The sequence below is a fragment of the Ursus arctos genome, unplaced genomic scaffold (genome assembly GCF_023065955.2).
Source record: "Ursus arctos isolate Adak ecotype North America unplaced genomic scaffold, UrsArc2.0 scaffold_19, whole genome shotgun sequence".
In the NCBI taxonomy this organism is placed as follows: Eukaryota; Metazoa; Chordata; class Mammalia; order Carnivora; family Ursidae; genus Ursus; species Ursus arctos.
This window is the reverse complement of record NW_026622863.1, coordinates 1,704,222-1,727,613: the sequence shown is the minus strand read 5'-3', so window position 1 is coordinate 1,727,613 and position 23,392 is coordinate 1,704,222. Positions and strand designations below refer to the sequence as shown.

Here is a 23,392-nt window from a genome sequence, read left to right as displayed (position 1 = left end):
GTGCCTTCTGACTCTGCCCTGGGAGGGTCTCCCCCAGCAGTCTGATTTCTGTGAGGAGGCCCGGCTGCGCTGCCCCAGCCGGCACCATGGTCAGCACCCGCGGGTACAGAGGTGGACAGGGTGCTCTCGAAGTGGCTGGCACGTACATACGTGCTGGGGGAAAAGCTCACCACCCGTGTCTCTTGTGTCAGATTTACTGTCTACCTGTAGTCGCGTCACGTGTTAAAACCTTCTCTGAGTTGGATGAACCCCGTCCCTGCCACGTCCTCCCCAAGACTAGCTCAGCTGGCCCCATTGGGGAGAGTGTCGGGTCAGCTAGTTTATATGACAGAAGCCCTGTGAACACGGCGTCCCGTGCAGTCACTGAACTCCTGAGAGCCGCTCTAGAGCTGCAAGGAGACTGATTGCTCATAGAAAAGTCTCTAAGTGCCTGCAGTTTTAAAAACCACAGGTCTCAAAAATGGTTATTTCTTAAGAATTCCAGATGGCTTGCATCACTTGATGTGTTGTTTTATATGAATACGGAGTCCCAGTGTTTACTGCAAGGCACCATATCTTTATTTTTAATTTTTTTAATTTTTAAATTTTTTTAAGAGAGAGCAAGCGAGCACATTGTGGGGGGAGGGGAGGGGCTGAGGGCGAGAGAATCTCAAGCCAACTCCCCGCTGAGCATGGGGCCCAACGCGGGGCTCGATGCTGAGACGGCGACCTGAGCTGAAACCAAGAATCGAATGCTTTACCCACAGCGCCCACACGGCCCCGGCGTTGTATCGCTTTATGCCCACGTTCTTTGTAGGCCATTTTGTATGTCATGGCAGATTTCCTCCGAATGAGTGAGGAGTGCTAACTGTTGAGGGCAGTGGGCAGTACCCTCACCTCCTGTTCTTTTGGTCACAGTTTGCTCCTGCCTATGAAAGGTACTGAAGAGCTGTGGGGTGTCCTCATTCAAAGATGAAGCTGGCTGAGTCAGAGAAACCAATCAGCTAAAATGGACGAAAAATGGGGTGTGTTAATTAATGAAAGGATTGTAGTGATTTCTTAATAAAGAGTTTAAATTCCTGCTGTTTATGCAGATGATAATTCCTACAACACTTGAGTAATCCTATTTGTGAGATGTTGGGTGCTCAGCTCTAATGTACCTCAGTTATAATTGAGTCACTGTCAGAAATAGGGCTCGGGAATGTTCCAGAGCCCAGTCAGTAACCTGGCGGACGTGTACGGTGATTCGCTGCCGTATGCTCGGCGGGGGTGGTGAAGTCGAGTCTGGGAGAAGCACTTAGTGGGGGGAAGGGTGTCCGTCACAGCAGCGGGAAGGTGATGGTGCCCGGGGCCATGAAATAGGGTTCATACAAGTTGCCGCTTTCACAAAACAAAACACTCAGCCTCCATATGTAAAGAAGGAAATGTAGCCGAAAACGTTTCTTGAGAATTTATTTACATAAACTTTTTTTTTTTTTTCCTCCCCTGAAGTAGGCTCCATGCCCAGTGCAGAGCCCAACACGGGGCTTGAACTCATGGCCCTCAGATCGAAACCTGAGCTGGAATCTAGCATCGGATGCTTAACCTACTGAGCCACCCAGGCGCCCCTGCATGCACTTAAATTCTTATTTTTTTAATAGTTTATTTTTAAGATTATTTATTTATTTGGGAGAGAGAGAGCACACACTCATATGCACAGAGGCACAGAGAGAGGGAGAAGGAGACTCCCCACTGAGCAGGGAGCCCGATGCAGGGCTCGGTCCCAGGGTCCTGGGATCATGACCTGAGCCGAAGGCAGACGCTTAATCTACTGAGGCACCCAGGCACCCCTAACCTAAATTCTTTATGTCGTCATAACATTAAAAAACATTTTCTTGGCGATCATAAATGGGCTCCTGAGAAGAGTGGGATTACAGGCAGGTTAGTGCCCAGTGAAAACCCAGGTAATGAAGACAGACTGGCGGAGGAACGCAGCAGGTCAGGGGAGAAGGGCTGCAGGGCGATGCTGGTTACAGAGTTCCAGCTCCTCTCATGGAGTTCCGGAAGGGGCGGCACGTGTCACCACGGAGTGTTGCCCTGTCTACAGTGCCCCATGCTTCCCACTTGTTCGTGCCAAGGAGAACGTCCTTGGCCTCTTGCTGCAGTCACAGTTGAGGTCCTGATGACTTGTGCTGAGTAGGGCGGCCTGGCCTGAGTTGGTGGCCTTGCCCCTTGGTCGGCAATGTGCTCATATGGTTTCTGTGAAATGTGCTTAGAGTTGCGGGGAAAAGACTTGGCTCCGGTACCAAAGACCATTTGTTTTTTCCCTTTTCCTTATGATCCTATATGTAACTCAACCCTCTTGAATTGCCCATTTAAAACCCCAAATTATCAATCTGTTTATAGCTTACAGATGTCACATCACTCCCAAATAAGCATGGTTGTTTGGGCTGTGGGTATACTGCTGACTGTGTCTAATCCCAGAAAGGTGGGCCATCCGGTTTTTTAGGTTGATCTGAGGGTTGAGTGTTGTCCGTGCTCATTTTAGGTGACACGCGTGAATAAGGGCACAATCCGAGTGTGACTGTAAGCGTCGTGTGTGATCGGGGGCTGGGGGGCGAGCCCACAGGGCCTGTTTTAGAAAGCCTCAAGTCAGCTCATTCCCAGGGCTGTCCTCTGTGACACAGCCAGAGCCTCAGGTCCCCCCCAACCCCCCAGCCTGTGGGCCCCCATGTCCTCGCCTTCCTCACTCTACAGGCCATGGAGAAGGCCACACCTTCTTACTGGCCTTATCCTTTGACTCCAGAAGCTAATGATGTTTGCTTCCGGAGTGGTCTGGTTTAGGAGGGTTATGTGGGGAGCTGGACACCCCGTGGAGTGAGGCCAGAGGAGAGGTGTGAACGCTGGGCTCCTGGAGCCTCTGGAGGGGTGGCTGGCACTCAGGCTATAAAAGCCTCTAGGCGACGTCGGAGCTGGGCAGTGCAGTACAGAGATGGGCCCAGATGCAGATTCAGTCCCATTTTGGAATACCATGTATTCCTGCTGGTCCCACGCTTTTCCTAAAGTAGCTTCTGTGACTCTGACCAGGCTCCACAGCCTCTGAAAGCAAGCGTGGACAGCATGGTCCTGGCACTTCAGAGCCCAGTGTGCATTGGGGCAAATGCCGAGGCTTCCGGGCCGCTTTTTCTACTTGATCCTTTTTAAGGTGCTCTGGCTTCAGTGGGGGTGCCGTGCCGGGGTGTGCGTTCTCCGTACTGCAGGACACGTTACCACCTCTCAGTGGGGCGGCTGGTGCCGTCTGTGGCGTCAGCTCTGAGGGCACAGGTCGCTGCCCGGGGTCTCACAAAGCCCACGTCAGAGTGTTGCCTGTGCCGGGCTTTCCTCTGTGGGCTCTAGGGACGGGCCTGCTGCCGAGCTTTGGTAGCAGAGAAATGTAGAAGCAGGAGACTTGTGCACCCACATTAAACTGCAGCCCCCGCTGCTGTCAGACGTGCGGAAGGATGGGGTGTGACTGGGGCAGGGTGGGATGGCAGGGTCCGGACACGGTGAGGCTGTAATGTCCGTCCTCCCAGTCACAGGGAGCTTGGGCTCATGGCTGATGCATAGACCACTTCAGGGATGCTTGAGTAGACTCGTGTCTTCAATTTAAGAAAGGTTTGAGTGTCTGTGGTAAGAATAACAAAAACCCCAAATAGTCCATTACAAAACATTTTGAAAGAAAATGGTAGAATGTACCATTTCTAAATCAAAATCTCTGTAATTTGTAGTTTGTGGAATGTCAATTTTACGGATTTGAAAATTTTCCAGTTCTGTTTCATGTGATTGTAAAACCCCCGGTTTTGCAGGGAGGACGACCTGTTGGGGCCACCTGGCACCCACTGCCGTCCTCTGGGCATGTGGCCATTCGTGCCGTTTGGGGCCTGCTGTGGTTCTCCCTTCTGTTGAGATCTTTCTGGCCCCTCTTCTCCTGCCAGGTGTTCATTAAATACCCACTGATTCGTGGTGGGGATGAAGATTCTTTTGACACACCTGTGTGTGATGGTCATGGAAGTTCAGCTAGCAGATGGCCACAACTGTAAGCTGTGACAAGTCTGTAAAAACAGGCTCCAGGATCCTGGAACATCCTGGCTCAGGGTGTTTCTATGGGACAGATAGTTCTAGGTAGCACAATAATGAGCTGTTCCATGTATTACACACAGAATTCTTTTTTTTTTTTTAGATTTTATTTATTTATTAGAGAGAGAGAGTGCACATGCACACACGACGGGGCGGCGGGGGGGGAGGTAGGGGAGGGGGAGGGGCAGAGAGAGAAAGAATCCCAAGCAGACTCCTTGCGGAGCACGGACCTCAATGTGGGTTCCATCTCATGACCCTGAAATCATGACCTGAGCCAAAACCAAGACTCAGATGCTCAGCCGACCGAGCCACCCAGGTGCCCCCACACACAGAATTCTTACTCTCTTTCGTGGGGAAGAAATTCATTATTTGCTGGTGTAGTCAGGCTTTGTCCCAGCCCTAGAGACACTGAGCCATGATGCATGTGTAAGGTAACGCAGCCAAGGGGCTGGCCTGCGATGGCCCGCTCTGTGAATTCTGTAGGAATTTACCCAGCAATACCCTTCTATTTGAAGCTGTTTCTTCCATTATATGTGATATGTTGCTTTTGAAATTCATCAATGTTTGGGCAGGTCTCCAGAAAAGCCAGATCAAAGTAAATTTTTGGTATAGATGGAAAATATAGTCTGACACCTGTCCTGACCACGAATCTGTTTTCTGAAAACTTGCCTGGAGATGGTGGGAGTCGACCTTGAACGAGCTTGGCATGAGGTTTGCCATGTTGTGGATCTGGCGCTGTGTTCCGAGTCTTTGAACAGCCCCAGAGCCCCCAGTGGATCAGAGAGTATTGGCTTCTTTCACTGTTTGTTCACTGTTCACCTCTCACGACTACGGAGAGTGGAGTATGTGGAGGGTAACAGTCAGCAGAGATGCGCTGTGACAGGTGGCCCACAGCGGGGGTGTCGGGCCTCTGGGAGCAGCGCGGGGACCCACACGCCTGTGTGAGCAGCCCATTCCCTAGAGCCCTTCCCTCCATCACAGCTGTGGACACGGGCTGCCATGACCAAGATGTTGCTCGTGGCTGGCGGGCAGGACCCCATGGGCAAAACCTCTTCATCTTTGGACATAGGCGAGATGGGGAGTTAGGCTTGGTTGGAGCGACATGGCATCTGGAGTGGCCTCTAGCCTGCTAGACTGTCCCCTCCTGCCACTCTGAGGTCACGCACAGGTGTGTGTGGCAGTGCCCTGAGTAGTGACGCCTCTGGATGGAGGCGGCTCAGCAGGGAGCCCCCGAGCTGCAGTTTGGCCTGTGAAGTGCTGGCGCGTGGTCGGTGCTGAGTCCATGCTGTTGGGGAAGAGAGTGTGCGAACCTGGGCCCGCTGTTGCCAGAGGGATTGCGTGCTGTGGTCCCAGGCACATCGGCGTCCGTGAGGGCCAGCAAGCGTTGAGAGGGTGCAGGAGGCCGGTGGCCCTTTGCTGTTGAGCGTGGACGGTCGTGATAGCCTGGCTGCCGCTGCCTTCTTGCTGCTCTCCTCTGCTCATGTCATCTTCCCGGGGCTGAACTAGACCCTCAGAACAGGTAGCTGTACTGAAGTGTTTTCAGGGTAAGAAAATTCAAGTTACCGCTGAAGGGGTTTTATTATAGTAGGTCTTTTGGACGTGCTAGTTAATTTCATTGAAGGTTCGAATAATTGGAATAGAAGGTAAGTTTATTTTTCTTATAATCTGGTAGTTTTTAAATAAGGCCAGTAGAGTCTGTCTATTGTTTCAGATGCCCAAACTGACCAAGCTGTTTTAGTAAAATATATGCTTTCTGAATGGTCAAAAGGTGAATTTCTCAAATATTTATGTGGGAAGGTGTTTCATCTTGTTTCCCATTTAAAGTGATTCATTGTCACTGGTGAGAAGCTGGAGTCGAGCCTGAGTTCTTGCTCCCAAGTTGGAAGTGGGTTAGGGCTGAGTCTTTCCAAGGGGAGCAGACCTGAGCCAGCGGGTCAGCCAACATGATCCTGTGAAGGACAGGCACCTGAGTGTCTCTGGCGGTCCTGTCCTCCTGCCTCGGGGTTCACAGAGGGCTGCCTGTCTCCCGCAGGACCGCCGCTGGCGCTGGCGGAGCCCTGGTCCCCTCTTGCACTGGTATGGGTCCCCTGCTTCCATGGCGAGGGTTTTTCATCTCTCTGGTGGTCTGTGTTACTCAGGCGGTGGTTCTTGTCCGGTCTTGGCTTCTTGCTCTGGGGACGAGCACGCACCTGTCATTCACAGGGCATCTAGTGAAGTTAGGGACCAATCAGTTGTAAATAGGCCATAAACTGCCTTGTAAAATTTTGAGATGTTTTATTGGAGTAAAACTGCTGGATAATTTCCCATATTACCAGAGAAATTGAAACCATTATTTTCAGGAGTGATAAGGAGGTGGAGATAAGGAAGGTTAATTTTTAGACTAATGTACTTTTTTTGGCGGGGGGTGCAGCATCTCCTGAAATAATACTTCCTATAGGAGTTTGAACTGACATCTTTCATCTTCCAGAATATTCTGGTACCATTTCCAGAAGCTTGTGTGCTTGGCACGGAGGACAGGCTTTTTTTGTCTATAGACGGCGTCAGCACGGAGCAGGGCCCTTGCTGGATGTGGAAACCAGCTTCCTTTGTTGGCTTGGTGAGGGGTGGCCCTCCAGCGTCCCCTGCTTCTGTCAGATCTTCATCAGCGGAGGAAGGGGCGCCACGCTTGGCTCACGTAGTGCCTTCCGTGTTCTGCAGCACCCTTAGCAGAGACTAGTCGGGGAATATGGACCCATCTTACTGATGATTGTTTTCGACATGAAGAAAATGAGGGTTAACTGTCATTTGTCAGCTTTTTCACTCATTTTACATATTTTTTTTTTTAAAGATTTTATTTATTTATTCGACAGAGATAGAGACAGCCAGCGAGAGAGGGAACATAAGCAGGGGGAGTGGGAGAGGAAGAAGCAGGCTCATAGCGGAGGAGCCTGATGTGGGACTCGATCCCATAACGCCGGGATCACGCCCTGAGCCGAAGGCAGACGCTTAACCGCTGTGCCACCCAGGCGCCCCTCATTTTACATATTTTGCCTTCACTTAGGTGAAATCACTTTTTCCTTCCTTCCCGTGGAATCACTTTGAAAACACTTGCGTTGACACATTTGGCTCCTGTGTCCACGTAAGTGGAATGTCACAGTGTCGGCTTGCTGGTGTTTTTCTTTCTTGTTCCTGAAACTGTGAGGCTCTCCAGTGGATGACTTTGGAAGAATGGCCTTTTTCCTTGTATGCCACCGTGTCAGCGCCAGGGCAGGTTCGGGGTTTGGACAGGGTGAGGTGCTCCTGGCACAGGCACGTGGCTGTCAGAAGCCCCCTGCTGAAGGGTCTTTGGTTCGTGGGGCAGTGGAGCTAGCAGGAGACCTCACGGCGTGGACGGCATGGCTTTGGTGGAGGAAGACGCTTCTCTGAAGTGGGGGACCATGGGGCAGCCTAGGCGGCAAGCTCGATCTCAGGGGTGGAGTCCGTGGGGCCGTTCAGGGGGCCGTCATCCATCCCTGACTGAGTTGTGCCCTTGTCCCGCGCACTCCAGGTACACAGTCCCAGTGCGGGTTTGACAAGATGTACGCTCACTGTTTGGAAAACAGCACCGAGCTCCTGTCCAGCGTTTACACGGCTTTGAAAATATCATGTAAGCGGGGGATGCTTCCTCAGCGCAATTACGTTATTTCTTATTCCCGAGAGAGGCTGCAGCCACCTTTGGCAGTTAAGCCCTTGCGGCGCTGGCCCACGTGCCATGTCCGCCATGGTCGGGGAGGCAGGTGCCGCGCTGCCCGTGCCCCTCCTGGCTCAGGTGCTGCCTCCCCTGCCCGCGGGCTCACGGGGATCGTCCTGTTCAAGTCCTTAGGCCCAGAGTTGCTGCTTGGTGTCAGTAGACGCCACCTTCCGTCTGGTCGTACATGTTCACGGTGAGTCAGCAGCGGGTGGGAAGGGACTAGGGAAGGTTTCGACGCCGTAGGTCCTGGTTCTTCTTGGACTGCTGAAGAGCCCCGTCAGCGGCCATGTGTGTTCTCTGTCACCCCCCCCCCGCCCCCGCATACAAACACGTTCCCTGCCCATCAGTTCTCAGCACAGATGGGGTCACTCCCCTGTCTGTCCTTCCTCCTTCCCCTACTTGCGTTGTGGCTTGCCTGTGGCAGGTGGAGGGACGTCTCCCCCTCTGCGCGGGGTAGTGAGGACCGGGCTCGCCGAGGGTTTAGATCCTGAGCACTAGACCCAGTGCCAGGCCAGGCCCAGAGTTGCCCAGTCAGTAGGTAAGTCAGTACATACCCTAGAAGCTGGAGCTGTTTTGACATTTCAGATATGCTCTGGAGACAGCCCCTGCAAGGCCCCGCAGCTGTATTCAGATCACTCGTCCGTTTTGTTTTTCTATATGGAGGCGAAACGTCACAGTAGCCGATGGATTTTGAGAAACACGCATCTCCTGAGCACAAGCTCGTGGCACCATCGCTTCACTCGTAAAGCACTGAGGTTTCTCTGAAACGATGCTGCTTCCTCGTGGCTTATTCTCAGTGTGATTTGTTTTCCGTCCTTAGCTAAAGCCAGGAGCCTCGCCTCAGCTCCCCAAGCAGTGCTCCCAACCGCCGGTCAGCCTTGACGGGGTTGCTGAGCCTCGCCTGGTGTTCATGCAGATCTCGTGATTCGGGCGCTCAGCCCGGAGAGGCTCCCCGCAAAGGGGGTGGGCCGTATGAGTCTGCTCCAGGCCTTTGGCAAAGCAGGGCAGTGCTGGCTGCCTTTTGTGGGGACCTCTTCCTATGCACGGAGGTCGAAATGTGAACATTACGACATTTCAGAATAAAGCTCACGAGAGATCTTGAGGCCGTGATGATCTGGCCGTGGCGTGACCTAACAGCCCACTTGATGGAAAGCTGGTGTCCCTCTCACACCCCAGCCACCCAGGGGGAGGTCTCATCTTTCCCTGTTGGTACCCCTGCTCTCCCCCAGTGGCCTCTTCATGCAGGGGTGCTCTCTCACACCTTCCCTGGCTACAGTGTTGGGGTCAGAAGAGATTGTTGGGGAAGCGGCCAAGTTTACTAGCGGAACTGATGGTTCTCTTGGTTTGTGATCATAGGCGGGGCTTCCTTCTGCCAAAGGTTGAGGCTCCTTTGAGTTGGTGTTTGTTTGACAACCACATGCAGACTGGGCCACTCTGATGGCTGGAGGCTGTTACACAGAGATGGAATCCATGGTCCCCCATGGTCGAGCAAAGCCAAGCCCCTCGCTAAGGATCTTGCTTGAAAGCCAGGGAGCTGGCAAGGTGCCTGTGGACCTGTGGCCAGCATGCCGCAGGTAGAGAGGTTTCTCCCACCCCATTGCCCGCCTCCTCCTCTCTCCATGTCAGCGTTGTGCCTGTCTCATGATCATTGCTGTGGCCTTGCTGAAGGCAGAGAGAGGAGGATCCTTCCCCTACCTGAACGCTCAGCTCTGGGTGTTTGCATTTGACACTTCCCTTGAGAAAGCCGAGCTTTGCGGCATGTCGTGGTTTTCAGTGTGCAGTGGCAGAGATTGGAATTGCTTGCACAGGAAGCCATCTTCCCAGAGTGCTCTCCTTTGGGAAATGGCCAGAGATCAGACTAAACAGGGGAAACCTGGAAGACTGTCTGACTCTCAGAGTAGCTGGAGCGTGTGGCACCCTGTGGACCTGTTTCCAGACACGTTCAAGGATGCCAGGCCTGTGCCCACAGAGCACGCAACCCCTTGGGGACCCAGGTCCCAGAGACCTGCAGCCCGCCTGGCACCAGGCCCTGCTGCTCCTGGGTACCCTGCTCCTACAGTCAAGCAAGGCTGGGGGGTTTCATTCTGTAAGTAGTACCTTTGAGATCTTAGAAGCACGGATGGTGCATTTCTCAGGGTTAAGGAGACCACGTGCGGCAGGGAACAAAGTTTCCACGGGACAAGGAAAGAGATCACAGTGCTCAGAGCGGGAAGTCAGAAGGTGCTTTCAATTGATAGACTGCCCAGTTCCCTCTGAGAGGTCAAAGAAGTGTGGGGAGCAGGGCGGGGGGGTCCACAAAGCAGCACAGGGGAGACACGTCCTCATGGAAGGACTCTGCAGCGAGGAGGAGAGTGTGGGCCGGTCAGCACTCCGCTGGAGCCCTCTGTGCAGCCGAGCTGGCCGGCTGCCTTGTTGCCCGCGTGGAGCAGCGTCGCCTAAATCCCCTGTCTCGGGACGAGCCTGGCTCTCGTGGGAACTGTGCGCTGGTTTCTGTGGATCACATGTCCCTTGTGGGGGTCACCCCCGTGCTCCCGGCCACGCTCTGGAAGTTGGGGGATCAGTTTGCCAGCGGCCTGCGTGGAGCATGTTTGAGCTGAGCGCTGGGCCCTCGGGTTCGTGAACTTACGTGAGCTGGCCTCTTGTCTCCCGCAGAGGACTACCCCAACGGCACGTGGCTGGGCGACGAGAACAACCCTGAGATGCGCGTGCGCTGCGCCATCATCCCGTCTGACATGCTGCACATCAGCACCAACTGCCGCACTGCCGAGAAGATGGCGCTGACGCTGCTGGACTACCTGTTCCACCGGGAGGTGCAGGCCGTGTCCAACCTCTCGGGCCAGGGCAAGCACGGCAAGAAGCAGCTCGACCCCCTCACCATCTATGGCATCCGGTGTAAGTGCGCCTCCCTTGTTTCCGCCCCTCCCTTGGCGCCTGCTCATAGGACGGGGTCCCGCAAGGCAGCATTTCGGGGCTGAGTTGGGACCTGCGCTTGGGCTTGGAGAGGATGCTGGTCTCCACGCCGGTCACAGAGCCTGTGCGTGGAGCGGCGCCCTTAGTAGCGCCGGTGCCTGCTGTGGGGAAGACGTGGGGGGCGCGGGCCTTTCAGACCGCGGCTCCGCTGGTCCTCAGGCCGCTCTGGAGGTGGGGGAGGAGCAGAGCCAGAGCCTCCCTCTGCCCTCTGCCCACTGCGGCCTTTCCTGGGCTTCCCAGTGGCACGAGCAGGGTGCTGCCCACCTCCTCCCTTTCAGATGGGGCTGCATAATTATGGGCCGACCTCTCTGACTGTGGCCAGCAGATCCCATAGACCGTGGTCTTGATGTCGCTGCAGCCTTTGTGGTTTTCCTCCTGTTTGAAGAGTGCCCCGCACTCAAATCTGTCATCCTTGTATCCTGTTGGTGACATTTCAGGGGTGCAGGTGGCCCATGACCTTCTTGGCAGCACCTGCGTGCCTCTCACCCCTGGGCTTGTCCACCCCACAGAGCCCGCCTGACTCCGGGGGGCGTTGCTGTGGCTTATGAGACAGATGCAAAATAAAGCAGACTCACGAGACTCGAGACTTGTCACAGGAGGGCTGGGTAGCCGTGTGTGAGATCCAGGTTCTCGAGATACACTGTGGTTGAATGTCAGGTTTAAGTCTGATCTAGCAGAAGGGGGAAAGTGAGTTACCCTGAGGTCACCATCTTAGAGCAGAGAAGGGAGAAGCAGCCCGGGGAATCTGTGTGCGGGGGGGACATGCTGCACTCGCCAGACAGCCCAGCTCTGTTTCTGTATGTGGGCAGGTCGGCCTGCCTGCGAGCCCTCCTCCGGCGGGGAGGCGCGAGGCGAGCATCTCGCCTAGTGGCTCAGCGAGGGAGTGTCTGCTTCCCCGGGCTCTGCAGGTTTCAGGGCATCCCCCTCCCCCAGGACAGTTGGGGTTGCCGGCTGTGCTCACCAGCCATGGCACCCTATGCACCCATGCCAGGTGGGCCGAACCCCCTCCCCCCGGGCAGGTAACCTCCCGCAGGTGCTGCAGTCCCCCTAGGAGGCCTCTGGTCATGAGCTCCTGTGGGACCAAGTGCACCTGTGTTTGCGCCCATGAATGACTGGTACCCCTGAGATGTGTGGGTAGTGCCGGTTTTGAAACCGAGCTCTGGGGAGGGAGGGTCTTGGGCAGGCTGACTCTCAGGGAGACTGAAGAAGGATGGATGGCAAGATTAGTGGGGCTGTGTTGGGAGACTGATGTGGGGTACAGTCCAGGTCTGCAGCCGTGGAAGCAGAGGGGCGCAGATAGATTCCAGGGATTCTGGAAACACGAGCAAGGCTTGGCTGAACAGATCCCCAGAGGGTCAGCATGACCACTCCGTGCCGTGGCAGATTGCCCACTTCCTGTATGGCAGATGACTCATTTACTATCACCAACTCCTGAGTTACAAGCACAGTGGTTGTATTTGCACTGAAGCCAAGTGACAGGGCCCTGTGAGTGTTGGTGGGACACTGGGCCGCCCGTGTATTCTTGTGGGGGCCCAGGGAGGGCAGAAGGGTGCTGGGGTGGCGGGCTCTGTGGGGGCTGGCGGAGAGCTGCTGCGGATAGCTGCTTTGCGTAAGCAGCCACACATGGCTCTGTCTCTTTCCCACGCAGGGGAAGCCCTGTGGGTCCTTGAAGTGGAGGAGCTCGTGACCCAGGGTGCGGGCATTTGCTGTCTCTCATGTGCAATTTGCAGAGAACAAAGACGCATCTTTTAAAAGAGGAAATTGCTGGAATTGAGCTATTCACAGGGAGCGTTCCCCAGGAGGTGGGGCCTGCCCTCACCGAGCTTCCCTCCCTTCCATCAGCTGCTGTTGAGAGAGCAGCCCAGGAGTCCTGGCGGCGGCGGGTAGCTGCCCGTGTCCTGGAACGAGCCGTCCGACCGTGGCTCCGAGATTGCGGCCTGCAGGCCCCTTCACCCTGTGCGCCCTGTGTCCGCAGCCTCCTGGTGAGAGGAGCAGAGGGTGGGGGTTGGGGCCGTCCTGCTGCGGCGCTGGCGAGGGTTGCGCCTGTGGGTGGTGCACAGGCTGCTGCGTCCTCAACTCAAGCAGGACGTGAGGCTCGTGAGCACCTGGCTCTGTCACACGTTCGGAGTAGCTGATGTCCGGCGTCTTCATTTGGAAGTAGGGAGCAGCCGTCGGTGGCCTGGGCGGGAGAGCAGAGGCCCTGGTCTGGTGGCACACGCCCGTGCCTGCGGCCTCTCTGAAGCCCGGGCTTCCCCGAAGCCCCTGGCAGCGGGGGGCATGGGCGCGGGGGCTCTGTCCTGGGGAAAAGCAGCGCGGGCAGGAGCGTGTTTGAGTCACGACTCAGGAGTGTTCACCCCGGGACTCTGGGCTGGTCCCCCTTGCCCTCACTCCTGCGGGGTAGCACCTGCAGCCTGTGCCACCTGCACACAGCGGGCCCCTGCTGATGTCGTCTCCCCCGGTCCCATTCCAGTCTTACTGGGGAAAAAGTTAGCATTTTGAAGCATACAGTGTGCTGTGTTTCTAAGAACTGCCTTTTTCATGACGGAATGAGGGTTTTCTGAGAGGGAGAAAGAGCACATTTGCTTTTCAGGGTGTCCGCTTCTTTAGGGCTCCCGAGGAGTGATGGGTGTCCCCCGTATTTGTGTAAGTTGACCGTGTAGTTTGTGTGCTCGACGCACAGGTAGCACGTTACTGTGACTAAAAACTGGGAGCATGTTCCTGAGGGATGTCACCTTAAGAATGCAAGCTGTCGATTTTCTCCCCTCGAGCTGAGAATACGCCTGTGTTCTCGGGTTTCTCCTTGCGGGTCACAGCAGCCCCTGCTCCGACTGCGTGCTGCAGGAAGCTGTTAACCCGTGGGGGCCGCCAGAAAGGAGATGAGACCACATGGCCGTCAGACGGCCCTAGCTCTCTGAAGGCATCTGGGAAGCCTGTAGACGTGGAGGAGAGATTCCTGTGAGGCCCCCGAGCACTTGGCCCAGACTTGAGTCCTGCTCTCACAGAGGACTGCCATCAGCCCATTCTGCCCCCTCAGCCGCACCAGGAGAAGGCGGTATTTCGTGAGGACACAGGGGTGACGCAGAAGCTGGTCGGCTCTTACCTGTGTGAGCTCAGGTGTGTGTCCAGGTGCCGCTGTGGGTTGTGGGGTGCAGAAATGTCCCGGGGCGGCTGCGGCTAAGCACACACCCTGGGGGACAGGAGTTGACTCTCGCGGCCCCAGGAGGCTGGAAGTCTGAGATCGGTGTCAGCAGGGCCACATTGCTCTGAAGGGTGGGGGGCAAATCTTTGCCCCTTCCAGCTTCTGGTGGTGCCTGGTAATTTGTGCCAACACAGCTCCCATCACTGCCTGTGTGGAGACTCACCCGTCTCCTCCCTGTGCGTATGTTCCTCTTGTCTCCTTATAAGGACACCAGTCATGTTGGATTTAGAGCCCACTGTGCTCCTTGTATGACCTCATCTTAATTAATCACATCTGCAAAGACCCTGTTTCTAAGGGAGGTCACATTCTGAGGTCCTGGGAAGGACATGCATTTTGGGGGACACTTCCCAGTGCCTAGGGCCTGGGATCTCTGGAACTTGGTAATCGAGTGTAGTAGTGTTTTACACAGCTTCTGTGGGGTTACACAGCACATGGGTTTGGGGACGCCGAGGCATCAGCGTGAGTGCAGGGCTGGGAGCTGCACAGGTGACAGACAATTGGAGCCCTTGCTCACAGGAGGCCCTTGGACTCTTCTCCCTTCATGCTTCTCAGCTGTTGGGGAGCTTCTCACTGCTTGGGGAGCGGGGGCTCCCCAGCTCTGAGGCCAGGACAACACAGGGGAGCCCCGGACACCAGACGCACACAGTATGTGGAGACAACTAGCTGCTCGCCCTTGCTCGGGGGTAAAGATTTGTGTTGTTTGTCTGGGTCAGTCACTATCAAGACTTAGTTTAGGAAATATATTTCTGGCACTCAGTTTTCTGCTTTTCTTTGTCCTTGAACTTGAGATTACGTTAACAGTGATAGTGTTTTCATTCCTCTGTGTATGATAAGCCCCATGCCACCCACCAAGGACGTGAGATTACCATCCCTGTTCCTGTTTCCCACAGTGAGTCTCAGCCCGTCTGTGGGGCTCAGTGTTGCAGAGCTGGGAGTCTGGTCTTACAGTTCAAACCACCAGTGTCAGCATGGGCGTTCCGGGAAGTGGGAAGGCGGTGAACGGTGATGCAGCTTCAGATCTTTGGTGGGGGCGGGGGGCAGGCGGCTTGCCTGGGAAACAGCAGGAGCAGGCTTGGAGGGGCAGCTGAGGGGCTTGCCTGGCGAGCACTGTCCTCCAGGATGTTGAGGGGCAAGTGGCTCACTATGCAGCTGACCCGAACCCCACAGCTGCCTGGGGACCCCGTGTGCTGGGGCAGTGCCCTGGGAGCAGCCTTCAGGTGGCTTTGCTCCTGCACGGGACAGGCGGGGTGCAGCCTAGTGGAGGGAGGTCAGGAGAGCAGAGGTGCCAGGTCTCCTGCGCGTGCCCGGGCCAGGCGGGTGCCGTGCAGGGCAGAGGGGGAAGGGAGGTGCCGTGGGGTTTATGTGGCCACTGTTGCTCTACTTGGGTGAGTGCCGGGAAGCCTGGATTTTAGGATCGTTTCTCACTCCTAACTGATAACTGGACGGGAACTGAAGCTAGGGGATTGGCATTCTTATTTCATGAGGTTTTCTTGGAAGCATCATATAACAGAAGAGAGAAAGTGCTTCAACAGTGTGAAAAAACAGTTAAGTTCAAAGTAAGTTTTCTACCCCTCATTAAGATTTCTCCTCCATGGTCATTAAGCTGAGGTTGCTCGGTTCTGTCAGGAAAGACGAGTGCGCTTTTGGGAGTCAGAAAAAGCAGCAGTTTCAGGGCCCAGAGGGTCACAGGCCCCCAGGCTGCCTCCTTGACAAGCTCAGGATGGCAGAGCTGAAGCCCGAATGTTGTGTACTGCGGCGGGGGGTGGGAGTGGGGGGGGGGGGTGTGCGCCTTCCTCCCACTGGGCTCTCTCCGCGGGGGGTGCGGGGGGAGATGCAGGGGGGTGGGGGGAGAGGTGTTCTGGCAGCCAGCAGGTGGCATTGCTGTTGGAAGGAATATGTAACATGAGGTCTTAGGAGAATTTAGAAATGGACAGTGTGTAACCATATGAATGTGTGTTTTTTCTTCAAAGGATATAAGCCAGGTTTTGAACTGTCAGATTGGTTTCTACAGTTAAATTTAAATATTAATGTTTTTGCTTATTTCTCAGGTTTATACACCTGTGTGTGTTGTAGACATTCATTTCTGTTCCTAACAAGTTTTTAAAATTTCACACCGTGTCATTAATCCCTAGAGGCCTTGGGAAGGCTTCTTCCTGAGTGTGAAGGTGTGAGGACAGGAGGACAGGCTAAAACGTTCCTCCTCATTGATGCACATCCCTGGAGGGCCTTCTCAGGCCCGTGAGCACCGTTTCTCCTCTTGTCTTGGAGAGCACTGCCGCCCTCGGCTCCTGTCCCCAAAGTTGGTAACTGGCCCAGAACATTCTGAGTCAGCCCTGCACTCAAAGCGTTACGTGGCACGTGGCCCCCACTAAGTAAATATTGGTTACTGATCTGTGGTTATTCTAGAGAGGACCTGAAAATCAGAAAGCAAAGGATTGGCCGCTTCATATGTGTGTTTCCTTTTGTGCACGAGGATTACAAAGTGCTGCAGAAATGACCTTGGATTGTTTTTCTTTCTGATTCTGTAAATCCTGCTCCTGGACGCAGTTCCTTCTGATCTGGGCCACAGAAATTTTGGTCGTTCTATCTAGAGTCAGATTGGTCTTAAGCACATACTCAGAAAGCCAAGAAGTGTCTTTCCAAGAGAGGAGAAACTTGATACTTGGAGAGAATTTAGAAAAACAAGCACCCCCTCTGGTGATTATCTCCGTGTGGTGTCTCGGTGGGAGGAGGCTTTAGGGATCGGTTCACTCTCAGCATGGTGTACACTCAGCTCTCCTAGCAGTCAGACAGGATGTTGTTGAGCTCCGTTTTCTTACTGCTAACGTTTTGCATTCCATCCGTTTATTTTCCCCTTAATCAGTGAAGTTTCACGAGCCAGCTCGAGAAGAGGTCACCACGCTGACGAGTGTTTCTTGCCATCCCGGTGCTTGTGACTGGGGCTTTCTGTTGACTTGGCCCAGAGAAGAGGTGAAGTGTCTAGTGAGGGTCTCCATCTGCCACCCAGTCCTCAGTGGGCTCCCTGATCCCAGATTTCCTTGTTGATGGGGGGGGGGGGGGCGCGGGTCTCTGGGTGCCGAGTGGCCTGTCCTGGGAGCTGTGTTGTGGAAGTAGTGAACACACGTGGGCACCAGCGAGATGCCCCCCGGCAAGGCCGCGTGCACGTCTGGCCAGCACTGGAGCGGAGGAGGTGCTGGCCCACAGGGTGGGCAGGGCTCTCGGGAATGAAGAATAACGTGCCCTTCGGGAGTTTTCCTCCTGGTGCCGTCACGGAGTCCGGCCTCTGACTCGGGCAGGGACGGGAGAATGTCTTCGGATGAATCGTGACCACCGTTTAGTCGGCTGGTGCTGGAGTGTCTGCCGTGTGCCTGGGTGTGTGGGCTCCTGGCACACCACACAGTAACTATATCGGTTCTCCGAGATGCTAGAGAGCTGGCGTGGGGCTTGCCGGTGGGAGGGACTCGGGGTCCGACAGGCTGGTGAAGGGCAGGGTCGCTGAGGTTGTGTCCGAGCAAAGACTTGGGAGAGTGGGGGACAGCTGCAGGCACGGAGGCCCAGGCAGAGGTGAGCCGGTGCTTGGAAACGGGGCTCCGATACGAGTTGTGGGCCCTACTTCTGTTCTCCGCGTTCAGGACGTAACGTGCCCTGTGTGAAGTGCGAGCGGACAGAGTGGAGTGCGGGCATCCTGGAGGCTTGTGGGGGCCCAGCACCCAGCTCATCACCGTGTGGACCAGTCAGCTGCATGAAAGCGAAATAAATGGGAAGAGTTTAGAACATCGTGGGTGCACCTGTCGGGGAGGCTCTCCGGCCCGTCATGTGTCTGTGCTCAGTTGCTCCCACCCAGCCAGCATGCAAGCGGAGGCCTGCGTCTCATGTCCTTTAATACGGGTGTGCTTTCAGGTCACCTCTTCTATAAGTTTGGAATCACCGAGTCTGACTGGTACCGCATCAAGCAGAGCATCGACTCCAAGTGTCGGACAGCCTGGCGGCGGAAACAGCGAGGCCAGAGCCTGGCCGTCAAGAGCTTCTCGAGGAGAACGCCGTCCTCGTCGTCGTACAGCGCTTCAGGTATGCGTTGTCTGGCGGCACAGAATGCTTCACACCTTGGGACTCGGGGGTTGAGGGGGAGCCATCCAGAGTGAGCCGGCGGGTCAGAGCGTCGTGACCGGATGCCCCGTTCTGTGCACCCCCTGTGGGTTGAGTTACCTCAGGGCCGCCACTGGGGGGCCGGGGGGGCCCTCCTTTGGAGAGCAGGGCCTGGGCGTTATCCTGAGGCTGCTTGGGTTTCGAAGCAGGTGGAGGAGCTGGGTCAGGACGGTGGCGGCTGCAGGTGAGCGGCTGTTCCGTGTTCCCCTCCCGCCTGGTCCTTGAGCCGAGTGCTGGGGTTTGTGTGGGGTGCAGACGAAGGCAGGGGTCTGCGGAATTGGGGTGCTCATTACTGCAGTGCTGAGTGTAGCTTTAGTGACGCACCCGCAAGAGATTGGGGGCGTTCTGGATTTTCCTCTCAGGCATTGTTGGAGGACTGCTTCCCTAGGAAAGTGTTCACTAGGAACGACAGTGTGATTCTAGTATTGCTTTTCACCCAGCACATCTCACAGTATTTTAACAAAAACATTAAACACGAAGTCTCTGCAGTGGCTGCTTTGGCAGCCTGAGGCCCTGACTGGGGCTGGGGTCCGGGTCCCAGGACAGCGTGGGCAGTGCCGGCGGGAGCTCCTATTCCAGAGCACGGTGGTGACTGGGTCACTGGAAATCCTTGCAGGGTTTTGTCTTTGTGAGGCGACCTCAGGAAGTGGCTTTCCTCCGGTCATTTTGGGAGTAACTTGCCAGCAATTCCTGAAGATGGGAGGTGGCCACACATGTTGTGCCCCAAAGCCGTGCTCTTGTGAGCGGCTGTGCTGAAGAATCTCCTAGGGAGGAATCGAGGCCTTTCTGTTGCGATTAGCCATTCTGTCTCGGGAACTCAGGGAGGCAGCCGGTGTGGGACGCGCCGAAGCGGTCACTCCATGAAGAAGTAGATGGCCGCTGCGGGCCCTGACGGGACGGGCATCAGCACCGTGGGTTCAGGGAGGTGGGCTTCAGCGGGACAGGGATTATCATCCTCACCCTGGGGTCCATGTGGCCGAGCACAGAGCTGGACCCATGGTTGGTTCTCCGTGCGTGTCCCGAATGCAGGAGGAGGAATGGCAGAACGGAGCTTTCTCTGTGGACACGGCGTGTGCCCGTCTCTGGAGGTGCTCGCGAGGCTGCGTGGCCCTTGGGAATTGTGTTCAGTTCCGATTCTGATTTAGTTCATCCAGACAGTGGCCTGAAACGCCGTGTTTCCAACAAGTAGCAAGTGACGCCCTCCAGCTGGCCCGGACCACCCCGGGGGGTGGAAGCTGTCGAGTCCCATCGGTGGTTGGGTTGTGGGGCTGGCCAACCCTGACCCTGCTTCTCAGCCCGCTTGGAGACTCGGCTGCTCTTTACCTCCCACTCAGGTTAGAGTTCTGTTGTGTGGGTGGTGATTTTATGACATTTTATGCTTTTTTTTTTTTGGAATTGTTTATTTCTCTTCCAGTTACTAGTGTTTCTTTCAACTGAATGACAGTAATTCCGTTTAACGGGAGTTGAGTTTCTTCAGTTTCTTTGTTTTCTCATGTCGGTATTTCTTCTAAGATGCTTTGGGTTTGAGTAACTGTCTGGTGCCGTTGGCCTCTTGGGGCTGGCGAGTACCCCCGTGCGAGCGCGCGTTCAGTGCCCGTGTCTGCTGGGCAGGCTTCGCCCGCGGGGACGTGGGTCCGGGGTCCCAGGGTGTGTTGCTTGGAACAGACTGTCCGCTGACAAACAGCAGGACGCGGCAGCATGCCTCGCGGCCCACCCACGTCCCGGCTCCTTCCTCAGGGGCACGCCACACCTGTGCCCAGGTGCCAGGGCTGTCCTTGTCGTCCCGCAGGAGGACCTTGCCACCTCCGCCACGGTATCTGTGCCCCGGTGTGTGGCGGGCGGGCAAGCACAGCCGTGGGTGTGGAGGGCGAAGAGCAGAATTACGTTCCCGTGGCCCCCGGTGTCTGTCTAGGGAGGCCTCAGACCATGTTTCTGCACTGCTACACCCAGTCTCACGCCTGCTCTCCAGTCACAACTAGGGCTGCTTCCTGTGCGGTCCACTGGCGGCCGGAGGCTTCCTGCTGAGCACTGGAATCGAACTTCCAAGAGAAACACAAAACATGTTTTTTTCTTTTACCAAACTTAAAAGAAAAATAAATGGCTTTTTTAAAAAATGATTTATTTATTTGGGAGAGAGAGAGCATGCAAGAGTGGGGGTGAGGGGAGAGGGAGGGAGATGGAGAGAGAAACTTAAGCAGACTCCACGCTGAGTACAGAGCCTGGTGTGGGGCTTGATCCCTCGACCCTGAGATCAGGACCTTGAGATCGTGACATGAGCTGAAACCAAGAGTTGGATGCTTAACCAACTGTGCCACCCAGATGCCCCTAAAAAGTACATGGCTTTGGAAATTTCTGTTGCTGTCATTGTTTCTGATTTTCTTGTGCTGCATACTTGACTAAAATCAGATAAAGCAAAGTAGGTGGTTAGCTAGAGGGCCTCTGGTGGTCGGTCCTTGCTCCGTGTGCATCCTCCCAGCCTCCCAAGGCAAATCTGAGACGGGGACAGAAATAACCCAGTAAAATCCCTGGATTGCTGGCTGAATTTGGAAGTGGTTGTGATTCCAGCTCGGTCTGCCTTGTTTAATTTTGAGTTATCAGCAGACAAAAAGAACTTGGAAATACATACTCTAAAGGAAATTCTGAGCCCAGGCTCCACTGTCCCTGTGAGCACAGACTGCAGTTATTAGTGCCCGTGGATGTTCACAAAATCACCGTATTAGAACAGTGGTATTGCACTCTCCTCTCTGGCAGCACCATGTGGACTTTACGTGTGCTTGAGGAAAAGACAGCTTCCTCTCACTGTTAATGCTGCAGCCCTGTGCATGCCCTGCAGGCCTTGTCAGTGAGTTAAAGGCCTCACGGGGCTGTCTGTGCAGTGCCCAATAGCAGAGAACCAGCCCATCTGTGTGTGCAGCTGCCTTTCCTCTCAATGCGGAGAGGAGCCAGGCCAGCAGAGGGGGGCCCTTGGAGCGCCCCGCCTTTCTGATGCACGCTCTGACAGCAGGGCGCTGTGGTCTGGAACCTTCGCCAGCGTCAGCACTGTCGGCTCTGAAGCATTCTTGATCACAGACCAGGAAACAACACAGTTTTTTGCACCAGACTTTGATATGAGCACAAATTACGAGACATGGATTTAACCTGGTCTTTACATTGAGTGACTGTAGGGAGCTATTGGTTCATTGGTAGATTCAGTGATTTGAAGCTTAGTTTTGGAAACCATTGACCTCATACCCGCATGTCCTGTCTTCCACAGTGTCTTTAGAACCTTGGGGACTGTCATTCTTCCTGTATTTGAACCATTGAGAACTGGAGCAGAATGATTTGGGAATATTATTTACTTGTGTAATTTTTATTAACTAGCAGAGTGGACTTTAAATGTTTTGGTCACATACCCTCTTTAAGAGGTTAGAAAATGTGTGTTCTTCCTTGTATATTTTTAAGTTGACATTTATTTTATTTATTTATTTATTTATTTATTTATTTATTTATTTATTTATTAAGATTTTATTTATTTATTTGACAGAGACAGACAGCCAGCGAGAGAGGGAACACAAGCAGGGGGAGTGGGAGAGGAAGAAGCAGGCTCATAGCAGAGGAGCCTGATGTGGGGCTTGATCCCACAAAGCCGGGACCACGCCCTGAGCCGAAGGCAGACACTTAACGACTCTGCCACCCAGGCGCCCCTAAGTTGACATTTTAAAATGTTGGCAGCTAACATTTTTCATTATACTTGGGAATCATTGAAAGAGGTGTAATTTCTGACATAATCCAAGTGTGAACATTTTCACATGCTGTGTTGCTTTTTCAGACGTATTCAGTGGAATGTATATGTCATGTCAATTTAATGCCCACCATCAAGCTTTTAAAAAACACACGAAAAGCTTTTGTTGAGTAAGCAGACATTTTATATCTTTCTTTTTTCTCCTTCCATTCAAGTTCACAGTCCACTTCTCACCAAGTCTCATCCTGCTGTGATGCATGTTTACGTTTTCTTACTCTCAGTCCACCATAATTCTCTGCAGAAAATTGTACACACAGGGGCGCTTGGGTGGCGCAGTCGTTAAGCATCTGCCTTTGTCTCAGGGCATGATCCCGGCGTTCTGGGATCGAGCCCCACATCAGGCTCCTCCGCTGGGAGCCTGCTTCTTCCTCTCCCAGTCCCCCTGCTTGTGTTCCCTCTCTCACTGGCTGTCTCTCTCTCTGTCAATAAATAAATAAAATCTTAAAAGAAAAGAAAAGAAAATTGTACACACAAGATTAGAATGTTTTTCTGAGGCCGTAATGTTCTACATGTTTAAGAAAATTCTATTAAGATTAAGAGATGTTACAACTAAAATTAATATACAACACATCAATACAATGTCTTATTTTGGATTAAACAAAGGAGGTTTTATTGGAAGTGTATCTTTAAAAAAGTGGATGGGACATTTTCCCCCTTTGGTGAGTTTCATTGTCCATGAGCAAGTATTTACTGCTGGTATAAAGCAGACTATTATCAACTTTATTCTTATTTTTTATTTTTGCTGATAAATCCTGAGCCACTTCATTTTAACAAATAGATGAGAATCCTCTGTATCTGAATAGTCAATCCTTGAGCCTCTTTCTGTCCACTGGTCAGAAATCTCCATTCTCTAGCACTTAGAGCTAATGATGTCTACAGAATGCCGTGGTTCCTCCATTGGGACCTGTCGACTGGAATCTAGGAAGGAGCAATTTCCTTTCCTCTCTTTGGGAATGTGGGGCTGGGGAGGGAAGGAAGCCCGGAGGCGTGCACATGGCTGGTCTGGTCTGTCTCCGGCTGGTTGCTAAGGCCTTCTGTACTTCCCCGCAGAGACCGTGATGACCACACCACCCCCCGCCAGTGAGATGCCGCAGCCCCCGCCCCAGGCCCTGCACTACGCCCTGGCCAATGCCCAGCAGGTCCAGATCCACCAGATTGGAGAGGACGGACAGGTCCAAGTAGTATGTACCCTTCTCGTTAGTCTGTGTCCACAAAGGCGAGGGGAGGCTGGGGCTGGGGCATGGCCGATGGGGGGGGCCACGACCAGCGTCCGCTGAGTTTCTGGGTTATGCTGTGGTATCTCGGGGTGGGGTTGGCGTGCCATTTTAAAGTGCAAGTAGTCAGGGGTGCCAGCTCTTGCATTTCACAAACGAGGTCAGTTCCCGCAGGGGTGTGTCTGTGTCATCAGCCCCTTGTGGCTCCCCCGCATGTGCTGCCCTGGTGGCCGCTGTCCCATCTAAGGGTCAGGCCATTCCACTGTCCCTGATTTTGCCTGTCCTGGGAGACATTGTAG

General features: G+C 54.3%; 1 protein-coding gene across 10 annotated transcripts in view; it reads left to right on the top strand.

Moving 5' to 3' along the window:
- The window catches only part of BANP (BTG3 associated nuclear protein), a 129,940-nt gene that overhangs the window by 53,684 nt on the left and 52,864 nt on the right, over positions 1–23,392 (top strand). For all 10 annotated transcript variants that reach the window (XM_057314076.1, XM_026494625.4, XM_057314077.1 and 7 more), the window contains 3 exons: positions 10,436–10,675; positions 17,853–18,020; positions 22,930–23,060. In XM_057314076.1, the coding sequence (XP_057170059.1) occupies positions 10,436–10,675; positions 17,853–18,020; positions 22,930–23,060 (539 nt within the window). The remainder of the gene's footprint in view (positions 1–10,435; positions 10,676–17,852; positions 18,021–22,929; positions 23,061–23,392) is intronic.